The 21111-nt window shown below is 40.9% G+C and overlaps 1 protein-coding gene across 3 annotated transcripts; it reads right to left on the bottom strand.

Moving 5' to 3' along the window:
* Positions 1 to 296: 296 nt before the first annotated feature.
* Positions 297 to 20990, bottom strand: zgc:123258 (uncharacterized protein LOC641502 homolog). Of its 3 annotated transcripts, XM_061814522.1 has the most exons (17): positions 20803 to 20990; positions 16899 to 17009; positions 15632 to 15814; positions 12599 to 12688; positions 12351 to 12484; positions 10275 to 10426; positions 10098 to 10194; positions 9910 to 10011; positions 9748 to 9829; positions 7845 to 7919; positions 7706 to 7762; positions 7098 to 7148; positions 5184 to 5283; positions 4971 to 5051; positions 4671 to 4831; positions 3908 to 3941; positions 297 to 758 (listed from the first exon to the last, which is right to left on the bottom strand). In XM_061814522.1, the coding sequence occupies exons 1-17, from the start codon at positions 20854 to 20856 to the stop codon at positions 718 to 720; spliced, it is 1605 nt and encodes a 534-aa protein (XP_061670506.1). In that variant the 5' UTR covers positions 20857 to 20990; the 3' UTR covers positions 297 to 717. The 3 variants fall into 3 exon arrangements, with proteins under 3 accessions (XP_061670506.1, XP_061670508.1, XP_061670507.1); XM_061814524.1 differs by lacking the exon at positions 3908 to 3941; XM_061814523.1 differs by lacking the exon at positions 7098 to 7148.
* Between the last annotated feature and the right edge of the window lie 121 nt (positions 20991 to 21111).

The raw sequence follows: 21111 nt of genomic DNA, 5'->3' as shown, positions 1-21111 counted from the left end.
CGGATTCTCTTTGCCCGTAGATGAATGTGATTGGAGGGGCCGTAGGTGCTGAATGGCAGCCAGGCTTCTGCCAAAGCCTGCCTGTGTATGCAAATTGTAAAGTATCTGAGTATTTTTTGAAAGCACTAGACATATAACATATTACGATTATTACAGTGTAATTATTATTATTACTACTACAGTATAACAATCAATGTCCCGCTCACATTTGTGTCATCCCTTGTTCTGCAGCGGAGTCTGCAGCCTTGGCCCGGGAAATGTTGTGTTCCGTTGTGCGGAAGACATTCACAACTACACACTTTGTGTTCATTTAATATAAGGCAATGGAGGAATGAAATAAAAACACCCAAGACAGAAATCCAAAGTTATCAAAAATGTACTATGTAGCTGCTACTGTTTTACATAGCCTCCTCTAGCCCACGCTGCATGAAACACACTAAATATAGTACTGTAAAGTGCTTTCTATCATGTGTTCAGTCATCGCCAAGGCAGGATGTATTGGCAAAGATGAGTTCCCCCCCCAAAAAAAACCATGAGGCACTGAAAACCCTTTTCAGAACAACAAAAAGAACTTACAAACTCCTGACAGCAAAACACTGAAAATCAACCCAAACGGATCTAAAATGGTTTCATCATTGTCCCTTGCTTTGTCAATTCCATAGTAAAAAATATATATAAAAAAAAAAAAAATAGAAATTCCGGCAGTCGGCTTAGAGGTCAGCATGGCTCGGCTTCTATGGGGTGGTCAGGTCTTGCCTCTGTAAAGGGAATAAAATGTTAGAATCAGTTTTGTTGTCGTTTCAATGAAAACAAGAAGAGCGCGCACATGAAGTGATGAGACAAAACATCCAGATACGATAAACGATAAACCATGCCAAAGCAGGCCCTCCCAGGGTAACGGCAGCATGCACATGACAATGTTAAACTACATAAATGATGAAGGGATGAACCACCAAAAAAAAAAAAAAAAACCTGGGGAAACTTTTGAAAAATCACCCAGTCTGGCTCCATTTTATGCCTCGAATTCAATTCAAATTTTTGTTTAAGAATTAAATGTTTGTAACAGTGTTTTATAACAAACATTTGTTGCATCATGTTTTATTTACTGCTTTTCTCAAAGAACTTCACAATAACTGAAATGGACAAGAAAATCGACGACGGACACCGTTTTTCTTTTCTGGATACTTCCACCCACATTCCAAGAACATGCATGTTAGGTTTATCCATCCATCCATCCATCCATCCATCCATCCATCCATCCATCCATCTCCTGAGCCTCTAACCAGTGCTTCCACTGTACCGCCAATATTAGGTTTATTTCGCTCCTAATTGAGGATATGTTGGAATGTGTGTGTGAATTCGGGTTGTGCAAGGAGAACAGATTGGAACCAGGACTAACGTTCCGGTTCTCCTGAAATAGTTAAAAAAAAAAAAAAAATGGATTCCTAGTTTCAATGTCTACAGTCCGCCCACCCCAAAGAAGCGGCAAAAGGCAATGAAGAACACCACGCACAAAGACGGGCTTGTGGCCAAGAGTGGTGGGGGTGTCGAAAGAAACTGTGTCTTAACTTTGTTAAAATGAACGACCAGTATTTTCAGGGAAACACTTGGAAGAAGATTATATTGTGAAAAGGAGGCTTTCACGATTTGTTGCGTCAGACGTGCTTGAAGCTTTAGTCTAAACCACTTCTGGAAAGTCGACTCTAACTTATGAAACACAAAATATGTCTATACCAACAAGGTAAATGGTTGGTTACACTCTGGCAATGATGGATTTTAGCATTTATTTTACTCGTTAAACTAACATAAGCAGATAACATTGGGATAGAACTTCACTGTCACAAATTAAAAATGAATTTGAACATAATTCACCAACGTTTCACACCATCACAAACACTAACCTTGTGCCTTATTGGAGGGTAGGGAAGCAATCAGCGTTTTATAGCATTTGGTTGCATCCATTTCAAAATAAATAAAATTCAATAGGTCTGTTTAAAGTTACTTTCTGTGGCAAAATCCGGAGTTCCGGTGCTTACATTTCAAAATAAAAGCCCTCAAGCTTAAAATAGGAAGTTAAAACTTGCACATATAAACCATATGAGGTGACAAAAGTCCCAAATAACTATTTTAACCACGCTAAACGTTAATGAATCAATATTAAGTCAATTGAGTTAGTTCCATACACATTGCCTTTTAGTTGACAGATATTGATATGGGTTATAAATAACCTCAAGTCAAATGTTCATTTTAGTCTATGCTGTGGACTGCTAAGAAAATGGATGTTCAGAATTTGGACACCCTTTTATTTAATCCATGCAACCCCTTTTACCCAGCCCCCTAAAAGAATTGGCATCGAGAATATTTTGGACTCTTACATTGAATAAGGAACCGGAATTGTTTTTTTCTCCTACAAATTGTGTTCTCTGGCATTGGCTGAAAAACAGTCCTGAGTATAGACCCCGTGCACCTACGTCACCGAAATCATGTGCCTGGCCATATTGCCGGTCTAGCAAACCATTCTTCAATGCTAAGTCGGTTAGAGACTACGCTAAAATACGTCTTGTAGCACGACGGCCAGAGTTTTGTCCAATACTGTTCAACATTTAGAAGGTTATCATAAATGAAAGTACGTGGAAAAATGAGTGACACTTGGCATAGAGGACTCATATTTAATGCCGAAGTCGATGTTATCGCCGAAAAGAAATTGGACTGTTACCTCTCTTCCGCTTGTCTTGGACAGCTGGATCACACATGTATCTGGTGAGTAAGTCGTCGAGATTTCGAGTTTGAAAGCATAGAAAAGTCTGCACGCATACAAAGACTTCATTGCGGGATCTGTTCTCAGTCAGGAATAAATCCCACATAGTGATGGAGCCACTCTGATTTTTTTTCAATACAAATACAAATATTTAAATAAATGACCCCTGGTTTTACACAAACTCACATTCATTAACTATGATTGAAAAAAAAAAACAAAACAAAAAAGACAGCAAGTCGGTTCCTCCGTACACGAAGTGTGTTGCGGCCACACGTTAAACTTCGGTAAAAACTCTCCGTGACAGACATTTTTTTTTTTAAACATGCATTGTTCTCAAATGAGTCCAATACGTATTTAAAGAAAGAAGATAAACCGCTGCCATAGGCTTCAGCCCCCGTACATGAAGCGTGTCGCGGCCACACGTTAATTTTCGGTAAACCTCTGTGTGACCGATGGTTTATTTGCGTTTTTAAAATACGGTTTGGACTCATTGGAGAACAATGCATATTAGGAAAAAAAAAAAGTCTGTCGGGGAGAGGTTGACCGAAGATTAACGTGTACACGCTTCGTGTACGTTGGAGACGACTACCTCTCGTTTTTTTCTTTTAAACGTATTGTTCTCAAATGAGCCACTTTGACATTATAATTACTTATTGGTAATTTGAGATTGAGAAGAATAATTCCTACCTGAAATGAAGCAACCGCTACACAGGCGTGTGTGTATTTTGGTTGGGCACAATCCATCACATTTAATTGCCGAAATCCATCGATCTTTTCAGCTAGTATTCTATAGAATGACCTCTTTGAATATCTGTCTCATCTGTTGTGACAACCAACAGCACAACAAGTCTCGACCCGGCAATATGGCGCCGTGAAAATGGTGACGTCACGTGCACAAGCTCGATACCCAGCCTCTCACCCCAAATTAGCTCAAATAGGGTCCGGTTCACCCATGCCCCTTACGAGGACACAAACAACGGGAAACAAAAGTTTAGTAGATAGATACACAGGGACATCTAGTGGTCAAATAATAGCTAAAACGTCCATCCAACCATAGCGATCACAAGCATCAGAAGTAAATGAAAACTACATAAAGGAAGCTAGCATGACATGAAAGAAACGCTGTTAGGCGGGATTAGGAGACCAGACCTGGCAACAAAGGTTCCTGTGAAGATTCCAAAACCTGATGAAGACAAACGATAAACGATACATCAGGCGACAATGTGATATCCTGTTCAGCACACACACAGACCGACAATAGAATTATCTTGCTTTCATGCATGCACTCATGCTTAGTCTCTCTCTTTCTCTCTCCCCCGCTCTCTTGCAGTGGCTTTTGCTTCCCTCCCTCCCACACCCAAACACAGTCTCACCCTCTTTCAAAAACTAAATTTAGGACTAAGTCACATATATGCAAGTTTGTGGACATGAGCAACTCATGTTTGAAGTCAGGTTTCAAGCAAGTCACGTTAGTGTTAAAAAAAAAAAAAAAATCTTACAAAGTGAGTCATTATTTGGTTGAAGCAAATATTACCTTATTAAAGTGTGTATATTCTGCAATGATATTTTAAAAAAAATTCACGAGTATTTACAGTTGCTAGCAATTTATTCAACACTTACTGTCATGAATACTGAAATATATTGTGTATGGGAGGTCTGTGTGTGTGTGTGCGTGCGTGCGTGCGTATGCATGGAATCGTGTCTAAGAGTGAAGGCGTGTGTATGGGTGAAAGAGGCATTATTTTTGTGCAGTTTTTACATTGTCACTTTAGGAAGTGAATTAGTTTAGAGGTGGGTCTGCCACATCAAATAGACTCACACACGAACATACCCCCCACATTCATAATGACAGCGGTCTTGAATAAATTGCCCCAAAAAATTGCGACCAAAGACAGCAAAAATAATTGTCCACCTCATAGGAGGTCCCGGTCCAAAACTGCTTGATTTGGCCCTTGCAGCCCGCCACCGTCGCAGAGGTGATCAAGGTGAAGGGCACAAGGTAGAGCAGGGCTGGCTGGCCCATCCCTGACAGCAGCATCACGGCGAACGTTGTTATGATTCCCATCAGATAGGCTGCAAATTAAATGAGACGCCGAGCTATAAATGAGGAAGATTAGGATGATGACCTACAGTCAGGTGAGCTACTGAATCATGCTGCATAACAGTGTGGAAAGTGATTATTATAACTACACAGATGTCATTTTGAGGATACCTATGCAAGAGCTGAGGAAATAGATCTTCTTCGTGCTGTTGATCCAGACGTCAAATCTGCTGCAGTAACCCACTAAAAGACCTAATGGACCAAAAAGAACCATCAACAAGCTACCGTAGTTTTCACTGCATTTTAAAAAAAAAATCTTGACTGAATTAAATATAGTAGCATGCGTGGCTGATTTTTCACAGAGATGAGCGTGGGCACACTCGCCTGGCACAATGATATCTCCATAACCCAGAATGGAGAACTGCATCCCGCACAAGTTCTGAGTCCAGGATGAAAACCGTGGGACACGCATCACGACAGGAAGCTACAAATAGATGTCATTATATATCAGACAAGGAAACACCAAAAGGGATGAAAAAGGTGACAAAATAAATATACAGGTAATAAACATTTGGGGGGCTGAGGGAATGCACTGGGAATTAATTTTAACACAAATTAAGCAATCCGGAAGACTCTGATGAGTACAATAAGGCATAATAAACACCTTTTCTCCCAACAGAAAGAAAAAACATTTACACCTCTCAAATACATGCTAATGTAGAAACTTAAGATTCCAAATGTTTATTTAAAATTATTTTATTATTGTTTAATTAATTAAGACGCAAAAAAACTCTTCAGCAAAAAGAACAAGAAGGCCAGATCGGCTTTTGCACAAAAGTAAAAAGATGAGCCACTAAAGTTTTGGAACAAAGTTAAATATATTGATGAGACCAAGATTCCCCTCGACCAAAGCGATGGAAAGGCCAAAGAAATGAAATGGCGAAACGAAGGATCTGCGTATGATCCGAAACACACAGAGAACGTCATGGCTTGGGTTTGCATGGCAGCTTCTGAAATAGGCTCACTAGTCTTTACTGATGATGTAGCTCAAGATGGTCGCAGCAGATTTAATTCTGAAATCTACAAAAACCTTTCGTCTGGGTTTTTACCAAAAAATGCATCCAAAGTAATCGGGAGATGCTTCATCATGCAACAAGACAATGACCCAACACAACAAAGGACTTAATCAGAGGGAAAAAGTGGAACTTGGGAAAGCCGATCACCGGACCTTAAAACCCATTCGTGGGCAGCGTCCCATTTTTGGGACATCATGATCTTCACGCATTATATCCTTAAGTATATCAAAAAATGAAGCGTTTTAATCTGAATCCATAATTCGGTATCAGGAGAGGATAACTCATCGGTCAAAGTTAGCACGGTGTTATTTCCCTTTCCTTCCTGACTAAATATGGCTGCCTCAAGTACACATGGAGCATTTTCCAAGAGAAGAAAGGGAAGTATGCAACCAAGTTTGTCTTCAAAATGCTAATCCATCAGTTTTATTAATGCGTAAGTGTCGTTCGAGAATAAGAATTCATTAATAAACATATCTCTAGTATGTACCACATCACAGAACTGATAACATACCTGTCCCAGTTTTGGGACGCTGCCCGCGAGAGGGTACATCTTTTTTGCCCTTAACTTAACCATAAACGAAAAAGAAGTGTTATTTCATTGATTGTGGCCTGTTGGGAGACTTTCATCTCAATAAGGCAAAAAATTGCCACCCTGCCCATGAATGGGTTAACCCAACAAAGGAACCTTTTTACTTTATCAAGAGGAGAGTCAAGGGAGAAACTCACAGATACAAACAAAAATTGAAAGAGGCTGCGGTAAAGACCTGGAGATATTTCAAACGAAGAATTCAACAGTCTGGTGAAATCAATGGGCCCCAGGAATGATGCAGTTATTGCAAGTAAGGGTTATGCCACCAAACAAATGTTATTCACTTTAAGTTAATTTAATGTCCGTTCCAAGACTTTTGCACACTTGAAAAGTTGGCGGGTTCAAACGAAAGGTGCACTTTCCTGAGTCAGCTGGGATAGGCCCCGCGACCAGATAAGCAGTGTTAAAAATGACGTGACATGATTATGAAATAAAACGATTAGTAGAGTTTTTAATATAAAACATCAGTGCTCATTTGCTCTATTATTCTTAATGGAAAAAGGGAGTTTTGTTTTTTTTTTAAGTTTTTAAATAGGCGCGTGGCTGAAGCAGAGTCACCATTTTGGAAAATAACTAATAATCAACTGAACACAGCGTGGACGTGCAGAGTTGAGAGAGGAAGGCCAGTCTTACTGTCTCAGCGGGAGTCTGGGGCAAGGCCGGCACCGCCACGTTACCCGGTGTCTGTGACAGAGCCCCACCAAACCCCAGTGCATAGTTAAGTCAACAACAGCTAGTACAGAGGTTAATAAAGCCACACAGTGACACAAACATTAGGTTCAAGCTTGTGAACTAAATATGTTAGCAAGTTGAAGTCCATTGGTCTTCCTCAGAATGAAGTTTTAGTCATTTAAAAAAATGAAAAAAAAAAACCCAAAAAACACTATGCTGCCTATTCAAGGGTACACTCGGTGGCTCCAACTCATAGAACTCCAATCGGTCTCTGGAAAGATGACTGTGTTTCATGATTTAAGCATATCGTGAGCGTAATAGCCAAGTTATTTTTGAACGTTTTGGGAAATCTGAACAAGAAGACCCCATTTGCCTCGACATGGCGAAAACGTTTACAAACACACCTTAACAGTACATTTGCTATACTACACTAAATTTATTAAACAATACATTTAACTCATATTCTCTCTCTCCACACACACACACACACACACACACACACACACACACACACACACACACACACACACACACACACACACACACAGCGACAAACACAGAGGTTTTACCGTTTCTCCTGATGCGTCCGGCCCTAAAGCCACCTGCACCATAATGCTAACCCCATTCTGTGAAAAGATGCCAACCACATGTTATCATCGTGTCCTCCCCACCCCACCAAACTTGCATAATGCCAGCGACATGTGATACCTTGGTGAGGAAAGGAGTGATGAAAACAAAGAAGACATCATAAACAAGGAGTAAGGTCAGGAGAATCACGCAGATCTGTCAGTGAAAAAAAAAAAAAATTTTTTTGAGATGAAATACATGCAATCAACGTTCCCTCTAATTTTTGATGTGTCAGAGCAAACACACTGGGCCCGTGAGCGCTCCTTTTGACCACTGCCAGCAACATCAGACTTACGCACTGTGGTCAATCAGTGTCATAAAGTTACATGGCTCATTAAAAGGTTCGGATTAAATTCCCATAAGAACATTTTTAAGAACAATTTTGTGTTTTTGCAACCTTACACTGAAAATGTCAACAAACAAAAAAATACATTCCAATAAATATACATACCAAGCCAACTATTAACTATAAATTTGAAATGTTTCACTTTTTTTAACCCACATTGATATCCCCGTCTGTTTTTCTTGGCGTAAAACTGAATTATTGCTTGCAGAACATCTTTAGCAATGCATGTTGAAAGCTCCCAAACAGTTTTAGGGTTAATGTTATGTTGTCTCCTATATTTAAAATACAGAATTAGCTTTTTGGGCAATATATTGCCGATGCTTTCATCCTCAGTCGGGCTGTGCCAAGGTGGAATTTTAACATTATACACCATCTCATTCAGCACTTTCTACTTGGGGTCCAGACCAGACCTTTTTTACTCAAAATAGTGAAAATCTCATCCAGTTTCACCACTTTTTCTTCTATTATTCACATACCTCAATGTTTGTAATTATGAGTGTACCCCTTTAAAATGGAGGGGGGCAGGGTCAGGTAAACTAGCATGACTATCCAAAAGTTACTACAACAATATAAATACCCTTCTCGTTGTGGTGTCACACTTGTAGTATAGTTTGTGTTTGATTCTACTAAGAATTAACGAGGGGTGATGAAACCATAACATCCTTGGTGGAGATTATAGAGATTAACAGGAATGACAGAGGACTGTTAATTAAATTGAGGAGCTCCATGTTGTGAGTCACCACCATCTTATACCAGATATAGGGAACTATTAACCTTTCTGGGGTGAAGGTCAGTGGTAGAGCTGCACAATATTGGGGGGAAAAAAACGGGATTTTCTTAAACCACTACACTCTGGGCATCTTTGTGAGTTATAAACGCCGTTGCTAATCTTAATTGCATGGCCAACCAGCTCCCTCTGCTGATCACTTATTATTATTACAGTTGATTGCATCTCAATCCTTGGGTTGCAATCACGTGATAAAAACGCGCCCTCAATCGAACCGACACCATTTCTACAGACAAGCTAGGCGTTGCAGACGACATCACCATGGCAATGTCCACAGACCTATGTGTAAGCGGCGAGTAGCGAACGTTTTCTGCCTACTTTAATTCACTCGATGATGTTGCCAAAGCTAGATACAGTAGGTACAGAAGCTCTCGATCCGTATACTCTCCACAACGACGTACTTTCAAAGGATCTGAAAGATTTTCCTGAAGTAGAATACCTTGACACTAGAAATACACATGCTTACCGCTTACAAAATGATCAGAACAGACTTTCAAATAACCATCTGCCTTCTGTACTCGAGTGTCATTCAGAGCTGCACATCGTATATTTGCAAGCCAATTTTGTTGCCGTTTTTTTCGATGACTCCATGGTATCTTCTCCTTCATGCAATCCAATCTTTGGAATACAGAAAAATCGCTTCCCAATGTCTCCGTTTCCGCGATTTCCACATCCGTAGACGCAGCAAAAATCTGGTATGATGACGATGGACAGCTGACTGCTTGTCTGCAACAATGGCGGTCAAGTACCCAGATGAACAAGCGTGACATCACGTGCAACCGTACTATACCAACATAATTTTCAGCAGGGCTCGGTTCCTCGGTCTCGCAAACTGCGGCAGCACACTGTACCTTGAAATTGGACAGTGAGATGGTCTTTATGAAGTTGATGCAGAAAGCAACGCCAAGTAGATCCTGCAAGATCCATATCCACCTACAAAAAACAACTGTTTTAATACACATGAAGATTTATGAAATTTGAGATTAATAGAGTAGCTGCTCGCTTTGTTGTACCTGTTTTCATTCCTGTAGACACCCCAGACCACAGAGATGCTGATGCACACACAAGCCAAAATGAGGGACCTCACTGAGAAGGTAGTGTTGTGAATGGTGAACCTGAAGACAGAAACAAGATTTAAACAACGGAAACCCTCCATGATAATTTGACTGTCACCTAACGTCATAGTTAAAGATCCAAATACCTCCCAGAGGCGCAGCCCATTAGTTCCAGAACTGCATGAATGCAATTGAACAGCGCACTGGCAGATGCAATGCAAAATATGGTGATGACGACGTAAACTGTTGAGAAACAAACAAGCCTTAACAGTTCAAATCTTTTCAAAAGGGATTTTTTTGGGGGGATTTCACGCCCCACCTACTTAGAATGTTGTAGAAGTAATACATGAGGATGAGGACACCGCACATGAAGGCAACTAGGAGAAGCACTTTGATGGGAGAGTAGACGGGAAGGTCTTCGCTATCTGCTTTGTTGTCTCCGCTCGCTCCTCCTAAGTCCAAATTCAGACGCTCTCTTCCAAGAATACAAAAGAACAATAGAAGACATCCATCACAACAGAAGAAGAGGAAGAGCGAGAAGTAAAATGCAGAGAATTGCGCCGACAAAAATGAGTTTCAATGTTTTTAAAAAGCATGTGTGTAGCTGCCATAAGTGTCAGTTAATTAATAACTTGAGTTAATTTTGTTATTTATCTATTTCTTTGAATTAAAGAGTGAGTTAGAGTAAAGAAGAATTTATGTTATTGAGAGAAAACATTTCCTTTTGTTAGTTCACGTTTATGTAGCAGAACCTTGTTCACCAATGTTATTGGCGTCAGGACGCTTATTTTGGGGCACTTCCTGTACAAACAGTATTTCTGCGGCAAAGATTCCACAGGAGTTAGGTAGAAAGACAGAATCAAGAAGAATAACTACGTTTGGTCAGAAGGTCAATGAGTTCATTGCCATATGTGGCATCTATGACATTTTTGGAATCTTTGACATTTTGCCATCAAAGCATCTTGGGATGTCGGCATATAAGCTTGATGACATGCTAATAAATGCCCGTGAAACAGAGCAACTTGTCCGGAGTGACTGAACGGGAGTTGCAATGTGAGAGGGATAAACCCCCCCCCCAACATTTACAGTCATGCCTCGGTTCTCGACCACAACCCGCTCCAGAAATTAGTTCAAGAAGTTGATTTGTTCGAAAACCGAATCAATGTTTCCCATTACAATGAATGGAAATGGAAATAATGCATTCCAAACCTAAAAAATTAGGCCTGTCAAAGGATTTTTTTTAGCTTTTTCTGAGAATAAACTGCATAGTAGAAATACATGTATAGTTTAAATACTTTATATCTTCTTCTTTCGGCTTGTCCCGTTAGGGGTTGCCACAGCGTGTCATCTTTTTCCACCCAAGGCTATCTCGTGCATCCTCATCTCTAACACCCATTGTCCTCATGTCCTCCCTCACAACATACGTCAACCTTTTCTTTTGTCTTCCTCTCGCTCTATAGTAAAATAATTTAAGAAACATTAAGTTTTTGCTTAAAATGTATGCTTTAGTAGTAGAGTACGCTAGGCTGAGAGTGTATTGCCGTATCTGTAGCGACTGCCACCAGGCTTCTATACTTTTTTTTACAAAACAACACTTTTGCGACTTTTGAACAAAAGTGCAGAATAACTTTAAACAAGCAACTTGCCTTCTTTGGAGCAATGATTGGGGGTTAATACGGTAGTCCTCGATAAGAAAAATAACAGTCACTATGTCTGTGGTACAGAGGCTGCGTTATACAGAATAAAAAAAGTGTGCTGGTAGCGCCGTGCGCGTTGTGTCATTCCCGGAGTTTTTTTCGGAGGCGGGTGTCGGGGATTTCGAATTGACAACAACAAAACGCGTCGTGGGTGGATCAACTGCTTGGCCCCGCACATTGTTATTTCCGGGGTTTTTCGGGGGGGTTCGAATAGACAATAACAAAGCGTGTCGTGGGTGGGTCAGCTGCTTACGGCGAAGCGCATTATGTTATTTTTGGGTTTTTTTGGGGGGCGTTCGAACTGACAATAACAGAGGGCGTCGTGGGTCAGCTGGTCTGGCCGCACACAATATGTTATTTCCGGGTTTTGTTGGGGGTGTTTGAGTACCGATTCTCGTTCGAAAACCGAAGCAAAAAAAAAAATCTTGAAATTTTCATGCAAAAACCAATTTGTTCAAAAACAGGGACGTTTGAGAAACGAGGCTTTACTGTACATCCTTGATTTTCATGATCGTAAGTGGTCTGGAATGTAGCCCCTGCAATAAATGAGGGGTTCTGTATATTTCCATTATTTATAATAAAAAAAATGTCTGAAGCTGAACAAATCAGGTTCCTGCAACACATTGCGTTGCATTTTAGATGTTTCCTTGTCCAATATCATATAAGTGAAAACAGAAATCTTATCTAGCACTAAGCGCTCACCTCTCACATGCTCCACTCCAATAGCCGCCCAGGGCAACAGTGCAGATGGCGATCAGCAGCATGACACCGATGCTGGCATCGATCTTGGAAGAGGGCGGCGCATAAAGCTTCACCTCCATCTCATCACCGAAAACCTGATTTAAAAACATGACACCGTTTAGCAAGTGTCAACTTTTGTGCTCCTCAGTGAGAAGTGGAAAAAAAAACCTAAACATTGAAAGAAGAGTTTAGGGACAGGCAAGGCTTACCTGTTGTGCTTCCATAAAATCCATGTACCTCATGAGGGCTAGAGGAATTTGGACCTTTGAGTAGTCTGAGTCATTGGCTGATGGAGTGACCTGAAAAGACAAGTTGATCAGAAGACATTGAATACAGCTGGTTGCACCCCTGTCATCTTCCTGCTTCGTGCATGAGACAAATTTAATTTATATGCTGACACTGTAAACCACTGATTTACCACTTCCGCCTCTGTAATTTACTTCTGCATTTTGTTTTGATTTGTATGCTGACTGTGGTCCAAAGCTGTACAGTCACAAAAGCATAATGTCTTGGAGTCCATCTAAAGATTGTGAAAACATACAGTGAAGAAAATAAGTATTTGAACACCCTGCTATATTGTAAGTTCTCCCACTTAGAAATCATGGAGGGGTCTGAAATTGTCATCGTAGGTGCATGTCCACTCAGAGAGAGATTCTAAAAAGAAAAATCCAGAAATCACAATGTACGATTTTTAATGATTTGTGTGATACAGCTGCAAATAAGTATTTGAACAACTGTCTATCAGCTAGAATTCTGACCCTAAAAGACCTGTTAGTCCGCCTTTAGAAGTCCACCTCCACTCCATGTAGTATCCTGAATCAGGTGCACCTATCTGAGGTCGTTAGCTGCATAAAGACACCTGTCACCCCATACAATCAGTAACACTCAAACTTGCAACATGGCCAAGACCAAAGAGCTGCCCAAAGACACCAGAGACAAAATTGTACAACTCCACACGGCTGGAAAGGGCTACGGAGAAATTGCCAAACAGCTTGGTGGAAAAACGTCCACTGTTGGAGCAATCACTGGAAAATGGAAGAAGCTAAACATGACAGTAAATCTCAAATCGGAGTGAAGCCCCATGCAAGATATCACCTCGTGGGGTCTCAATGATTCTTAGAAAGTTGAGGAATCAGCCCAGGACTACACGACAGAACCTGAAAAGACCTGGGACCACCTTTTCCGAGGTGACTGTTGGTAATACACTAAGACGTCATGGTTTGAAATCACGCATGGCATGGAAGGTTCCCCTGCTCAAACCAACACATGTCAAGGCCCGTCTTAAGTTTGCCATTGACCATTTGGATGATACAGAAGAGTCATGGGAGAAGGTTTTGTGCTCAGATGAGACCAAAATGGAACTTTTTGGTCATAATTCTACTAACTGTGTTTAGAAGAAACGAATGATGAGTTCCATCCCAAGAATACCATCCCTACTGTGAAGCATGGGGGTGGTAGCATCATGCTTCGAGGGTGTTTTTGTCCCTATGGGACAGGACGACTGCACTGTATTAAGGAGAGGATGATTGTGGCCATGTTCTTTCCCCTCAGTCGGAGCATTGAAGATGGGTTGTGGCTGGGTCTTTCAACATGACAATGACCCGAAGCACACAGCCAGGAAAACCAAGGACTGGCTCCGTAAGAAGCATATCAAGTTTCTGGCGTGGCCTCGCCAGTCTCCAGACCTAAACCCAATAGAAAACCTTTAGAGGGAGATGAAACTCGTTTTTTCCCAGCGACAGCCCAGAAACCAGATCTAGAGAGGATCTGTGTGGAGAAGTGGGCCAAAATCCCTCCTGCAGTGTGTGAAAAACCTGGTGAACAACTACAGGAAATGTTTGACCTCTGTAATTGCAAACAAAGGCTATTGTACCAAATATTAACATTATTTTTCCTCAGGTGTTCAAATACTTATTTGCAGCTGTATCACACAAATAAATCATTTAAAAAAAAATCATACATTGTGATTTCTGTATTTTTCTTTTTAGATTATCTCTCTCACAGTGGACATGCACCTACGATGAAAATTTAAGACCCCTACCTGATTTCTAAGAGGGAGAACTTTCAATATAGCAGGGTGTTAAAATATGTATTTTCTTGACTGTACTTTTAAAGTCAGACAAAATCTTCAAATTGTCAAAGTGTGAAATGACCTGAGCTCAGTGAGCATCGAAAAGGACCCTTGGTCCCGGTTTCCGTCCTCGATTGATTGGGTGTGGTCCATCGCCTCCGGGTTGTGGACAAGATAATTATAGGACATTTCTGTCATGTCAGTCTTTGAATTCACTCGCATGCTTCCATAGGCACACACCCATGGGATTCTCTCACTGGGTGTGGGACTACTCACTTTTTGCAATAAACAAATTCATGTGCAAATAGAGAGCGTTTGTATCACCCCACCAAGGTTTTCGCTCAAAAGACCTCGATAATTTTAATAATTTTTTTAATTCCAGATCACGATCCTTGTCTTGCATGCTTTTTCTCCTGTCCTATCTTGTCCTGTTCTTCCTTCAATAGATTCTTAACCGCGATAAGACAAAAAATAAACTAGATTTTGGATCTGAATATACTGTTCACGACGGCAACACCGAGCAAATGTCTTTTGCGGATTGGATCAATGAATTATGAGATTAAGGCTGATCATCAAAAAATGATCAGCCAATACCGATGAGGCTGATCGGGTCGGTGTAGAGTCAAATTTTTACACGTGAAAGGTTATTCCCAGTTCCCTTGTTGTAATTGTACACAATTGTATGTATTTGAATGCAGCACAACATAAAAGAATCCCTGTTTTTTGTTTTTCTTGCAATTCACACACATGGAATGCGACGACTTTTGCTCCCCTAGCTTAGCATCATTGTAGTCACGCAGGTCTAAAGGGGCTTGTTGTTGCTACCCATTCAGCTCTGAATTTCTAGCTGTGAACCTCGACTCGGGCCGTCTTGTGTGGCCTTTTCTATCATGTCCTTTTGCTTGCATGGATTTTTTCCAGGTAGTCCTGCTTCCTTCCACATTCCCCAAATCATGTACGTTAGGGTCACTGAAAGCTCCACGTTGTCCATGGGTGTGAATGTGAACGGGTGTTTGTCTGCGGTGACCCATCTAAGGTGTACACTCGCGGCAAAATCCAGCAGGGACAGACTTGACGTAACTCAACAGAAAAATCATGGATTGTGTTCCAGTGTATTGTGTTCAGATAAACAACACACACGTTTGTAAAAAAAAAAAAATGTCCTCCCCACCAGAGTTTTGTTGCTAGTAATGAGCAACGTTGCAGCACCGAGGGCCTGAGCAACCACAGCCTTTTGACTGAAAGCACAGTCTCCCCTCATCACCACCAACGCCTTGCCTTTCACCACCTCTGGACTGACTCCTGAGGGGTCACACAGTAGCGTGGAGATCATGTTCACCAGTGGATACTGCACCTGAATGACAGAAGACAAAAACCTGAAATCACCAACAGACATTTTGTTGAGCCCAACAGCACAATCCAGTGAGATTCATTTAAAGAACTGCATCAGAAAATATTTACTTGACGCTGTTCTAGGCAAAATCTACATTTTGTTTTTCTTTCATGAACAATGAGATGTAAAGTACCGTAAAGCCGCGATTTTTTTTTCACATGCTTTCAACCCTGCGGTTTATGCAGTGATGCGGCTAATTTTAACGGCCACTAGAGGGCACTTGAGCGGAAAAGGTAAGAGTGAGACCGAATATATGTGCCGAGGAAGTGACTTTTACCGGTCCAGTCCCGTTAGCGCTGTGCTAGTGTGTTACTGCTGTGTCTCAGTGATTTTTACCAGTATTTTTTTTTATTTAACCAGCACTGTTAGCGCGGCGGCGCTACCGTTTAAGCTCTTTGTGTAGCATCTTTGTTTGTAAATATCTCATGTTTCAATGTGGATTTCAATTTGGGCACTTGCAGCTTTTACATAGCTGCGATCTATGTATGTATGGTATTTCCTTTACAAATTTACTGGGTGAGGCTTATAACCAGGTGCGCTCTTTCGGCCGGTGTGACAGTCTGAGCGCACCTGGTGCTGCAAAGTCTCTTTGTGAGTAATGCGCATGCGTATATATTTTGTAAACTTACGGCCATTCTGAAACATCCCCATCCATGCTTCAGCATGTGCCATTCAACAACTTGTCGGCGAGTGTTCATATTCGTTACGGACGTCTCAGAAACACCAACACAGCGAACATACATATATGTGTATATCTTTTTTATCAACTTTTGTTTTAAGGTTAGGGCTAGGGTTAAGCTATAATGTATTTTAGCTCCCTCTATGTAGAAGAAGGGGAACAATGAGACCGGGACGTTTCCCAGTAACTGTCTGCTACCTACCCAGAGTTCCCCTGTTAGTAATGCATGTGCATTCATCACAAGGAGACTTTTCAGCATGGGGGAGCGCTGAGACCGTCACACCGGGAATTACGGTACACAACAATTCAAACTAGAATTTATTATTATTTGAGTGAGCATAATCTGTAAAAGTGAGAGCATCTTACAGCAGTATCGAGGCTTTTTGACACGGGGGTCCATGACTGATTGTTAACGATGCAGAATTCCTGTTCTTTGCTTCCATTTGAAATATGCAGGATGGCCTCTTGGCAGTTTATCTGTGGGAGAGATGCGAAATGAGCCTCCGTTTCATACACAAACAATGTACAAAGTAGTCGGAAAAAGACTTCAATTACATTTGACACAAATGTCAACTTGTGATACACTGTTGTGGCACACTACTTCATCACACACCCTGGATCAAGAGCCTTAGAGGCAAAAGTTGTTTTTGAGTCAGGGATTAATTCATTATAAGTCACTACACAAGTCATGTATCATTAGCATGAAGGGAGGACAAGAGGTATGAGGAGGAAAGGAGAAAGGCAGAGAAGCCATAATAACTGCTTCGCTATTGTGGCACGAAGAACTATTAATACTTGTTACATCTGACTGCAACCGTGTTTTTGTGGAGTGTTACCAACTTTGAAGGAAAAAAACAAAACAAACACGATATAGCCTAACAAGCAAACGCTAAACACTCACGGTTGTACGTATCTTAACATGCAAGTGTTATGTCGAATCATGCTTGGAGATTTTGCTGTGAGTTATTGTGAAAGAATTAATTGTTATTTTAGTCATCATGATAAAAACACATCATTACTATTATAGTTATTGTTTGAATTGTTTTATCATGCATTTGTTTGTTACTCTTGCTCTGAATTGTTCTCCGTGTGCGAGACTTAGTGTGGCCCAGTGACCTGCTGCCGACCTCAAGCAGATACTCCTGAACATTGGGAAGTCTCCATTGTGACCTCAGTGCATCTCCCTTCCGACCTCGAGCAGATACTCCTCAAACTGGGAGGCAAAGTTCCACTTCTAGCTACAACCGGATACTCCCAAAATGCCATAAACAATGCCGTTTTTATTTTGTGGGCTTATCAGGACACTGTTACGACGGCCTTGAAGAAACATGTACCTTAGTGTTTATGTTGGGGTGGGTGTAGCCATCAGTTCTACCATTTGTACTGTGTGAACTTGTAACCATGTAACCTGAGAAAGCAATAAAAAGAGGTACAACGGTGTGGCTGAGGCAGAACGTGGTTTGGAGGAGCAGCTGATCAGCCAAACCCATTTTCCTCAGACAATTAAAGAGTTCCTAATTAATTGCTTAATTAATCCAGCGGTCGGGCGTCAAACCTGACAATTATTTAGTAATAATAAACACTATTCAAGCAACACTGTTTTCCTCATGTTTTTCAGATTTTAGGGTGTTACTAGTGACTAAATGGAAGCCAACAATGGGGAAATAAATTGTAAGTATTTTCAAGGTAGTTGCCCATCAGTAACATATTGAAAAAAAAAAAAAACAATCTAGTTGATCATGGGAGCAGTGAGCATAGCTCAAAATTCTGAATGATTAAATATGAAATGAACTAATTATTTTTTTAGAACAATCAACTTAACTTTAAACTGGTTCCCGTAAAAAAAAAAAAACTGGAAATCTAAAGCTATCAAATATGTGCCTCTGCCAGGAGAGGACAATTACCAGCGACGCATATTGCACGCACACCCATCCGGCCGCAGTGAGGCACTCTGTGGCGATCAGGCAGCCGGACTGGGACACATTTCCCTCATTTGCTGCCGAAAAAAATTCAACACGCGGTCCACTGCACTGGTGTGGCCGCCACAGGGTTATTACTATGCTATTATTAAAGCGCATTTTATCAGTTATCGAAAGCTTGACTTTTTAAAGCTGGTAATTTGTCCATGCCTATCTGGGAGGCAGATTATCTGTTCACAAGTACAAAGGAATAAAAACACAAGCAGATACTCCAGAACACACACACTGGATATAAAACAGAAGCTCCAGAAGGTACAGTAGTAAAATCAACGAGCAAGGATCTTGTAAAAGCTATAGCTTTTAAAACTAAACTTAAAACTATACTTTTATCTTGGTGGGAGGAATTGCAGAATCGGCCCAGCCCTTCAGTGAGGGACTTTGCCAAAAAGTGAATGATCAAAGTTTGCCATTTTTAAATGAGAGCCTGAACAATAAACTTGTGTGTGGGTGTTACAGAGTCACGTTTAGGATTAAAACACAAGATAGATACAGTAAATACTTGGTTCTCGAATGAAAATTGAGATTTTTTTGCTTCTGTTTTCGAACGAAAATCGGTACTCGAACGCCCCTAACAAAACCCGGAAATAACATAACGCGCGCAGCCAGACCAGTCGACCCATAACGCGCTTTGTTGTGAATTCCCAGCCGCTGAAAAAAGCCGGAAATGACCGCGCGGCCCGACCAGCTGACGCGGTTTGTTGTGAATTCCCACACCGACAAAAAAAAAAAAAAAAAAAAAACTAACAAAAAAACAGAAATAACATAACCCGTGCGGCGCAACCACCTCTATACTCTGTATAACGCAGCCACTGTACGCAGACGACCGAAGAACTCCTGCACCTTCAGGAGCAGCAGAAGAAGATGTTGGAGGAGATGCTGATGAGGCTGAAGGCAAGAAGGATGTCCCAAGTGGTGATATCAAAGCTATCTGTGCCAAATGGAACGGAATTCATAATTTCGTAGAACTTCATCACCCCAATAAAGTCGAATGTAGCAGAACACTGCAAATTTTTAATGATGTTGTGATGAGCCACTTCAGAAAAGTGCTTAAAAGATGGCAGAAACAAGTGACACTAGATTCATTCTTTGTGAAAAAGGGGCGAGTCAGTATAGTTTAGATTGTTTTTTTCTCATGAACTTTAATAATGCTCTGTTTCATGAACATTTCTGCATTTTTGTTTTGTTTCAAAGATTTTGTTAACTCGAGTTACGAGTTAATGTTTGTTACTTTTTGTAAAAATAAACCCCCCCCCCCATTATAGCTTGTTTAAAGTTATTCTGCACTTTAGTTAGTAAAAAAAAAAAAGTCAACAAAGCTGGGGGGCGAGTACTACAGATACGGCAATGCACTCCCAGCCTAGCCTACTCTACTGCGAAAGCATACATTTTAAGCAAAAAATTAGTATATTTCTGAAATGATTTTATTACATAAAGTATCGAAACGATACATGTATTCCTACTATGGAGTTTATTATCAGTAAAAGTAAAAAAAAACTGCTTTTAAAAGCCAAATTTCTTTTACCATTCATTGTAATGGGAAGTATGATTGGGTTTTCGAACAAATCGCTTCTCGAACTGCCTTCTGGAACGGATTGTGGTCGAGAACCGAGGCTGTACTCTATTTGAAAAGGTATCAAAATCTGGAAATGAAAATGAGATTCTTCGGACTGATGACTGGGACTATCCAGGTGAGTTCACACTTAATCGCTGCATCATCAACCAGGAAATGTTGAATAGAAAAAGCCCTGAAAACTTATCATTGTATGACCACCATAAAAAGGTAACGTCATGAGAGCTGAATCACTTTCATTTCAAGTCGTTTCAAGGAGTTTGATTTTGCCCTCTTACAGAGTTGTGACTGCTAAGCAGAGGAAAAGCAGAGGTGTCAATCTTCCCATAAAACATTGAGGTTGGGCCGTGATTGTGTCCCACGTTTTCAAATTTTAGCCAACAGTGAATTTGAGTTCCCCACCGCTGCACAAACTGAACCACCTCACTTCCCTTTTTTCTGGTTGGCGTTAATAAAAAAAAAAAAAAAAACTTGTTGCGCTCACAATGCTCAAGAATAAAACAAACACTGAACCCTCCGTCGGAAATTCAGATAAAACCTACTTAACACGAACATCGTAATATAAGTTGATGTTTCTCCAGGGAGCGTTACACATAATATGCCTTTGCTGCCCTACTTTTGACACAACCGAACTTAGGAAAACAGATAAGCGGCCAAGCTTTAAACCTTTGAAATCATTCGGGCCCGCAGAGATTGTTTTTCTTTCCTCCAGCACCCTTACCTGTGACGTCAAGATAGTCAGCGACACGATCATAAATACGCCTGCTTTGTCCATCTCTCAGACTGTGGACCACGTCGTTGGAGACTCGTGAGCACCGTATCCTCGCAACACCCAAGTTTCGCCTCACCGTCGCGAGTCGCGACCTATCTGCCCACTTCCTGTATCAGTCACGTGTCACGTTCGTCATCCCCTTCTTCTTCTCGTGTTTTATTGCGGTAGAGATAAGAAGGCTTACGTACGTTATCGCTGACTACTGGTAGACTGTAAAACAGCCTCCAAACTTCATTGTCTGTACCGCTGATCATACAC

The sequence above is a fragment of the Syngnathoides biaculeatus genome, chromosome 3, assembly GCF_019802595.1.
Source record: "Syngnathoides biaculeatus isolate LvHL_M chromosome 3, ASM1980259v1, whole genome shotgun sequence".
NCBI classification, from domain to species: Eukaryota; Metazoa; Chordata; class Actinopteri; order Syngnathiformes; family Syngnathidae; genus Syngnathoides; species Syngnathoides biaculeatus.
This window is presented reverse-complemented; position numbering and strand designations above follow the sequence as displayed.

Excerpts from the sequence above, each read along its gene's own strand:
- zgc:123258 (XM_061814522.1), bottom strand. The coding sequence starts at position 20,856 with ATGGACAAAGCAGGCGTATTTATGATCGTGTCGCTGACTATCTTGACG. Across the intron at positions 15,815-16,898 it reads CAAAAAGCCTCGATACTGCT|GTGCAGTATCCACTGGTGAA; the intron begins GTAAGATGCTCT and ends TCTGTCATTCAG. Across the intron at positions 10,427-12,350 it reads TGGAGTGGAGCATGTGAGAG|AGAGCGTCTGAATTTGGACT; the intron begins GTGAGCGCTTAG and ends TATTCTTGGAAG.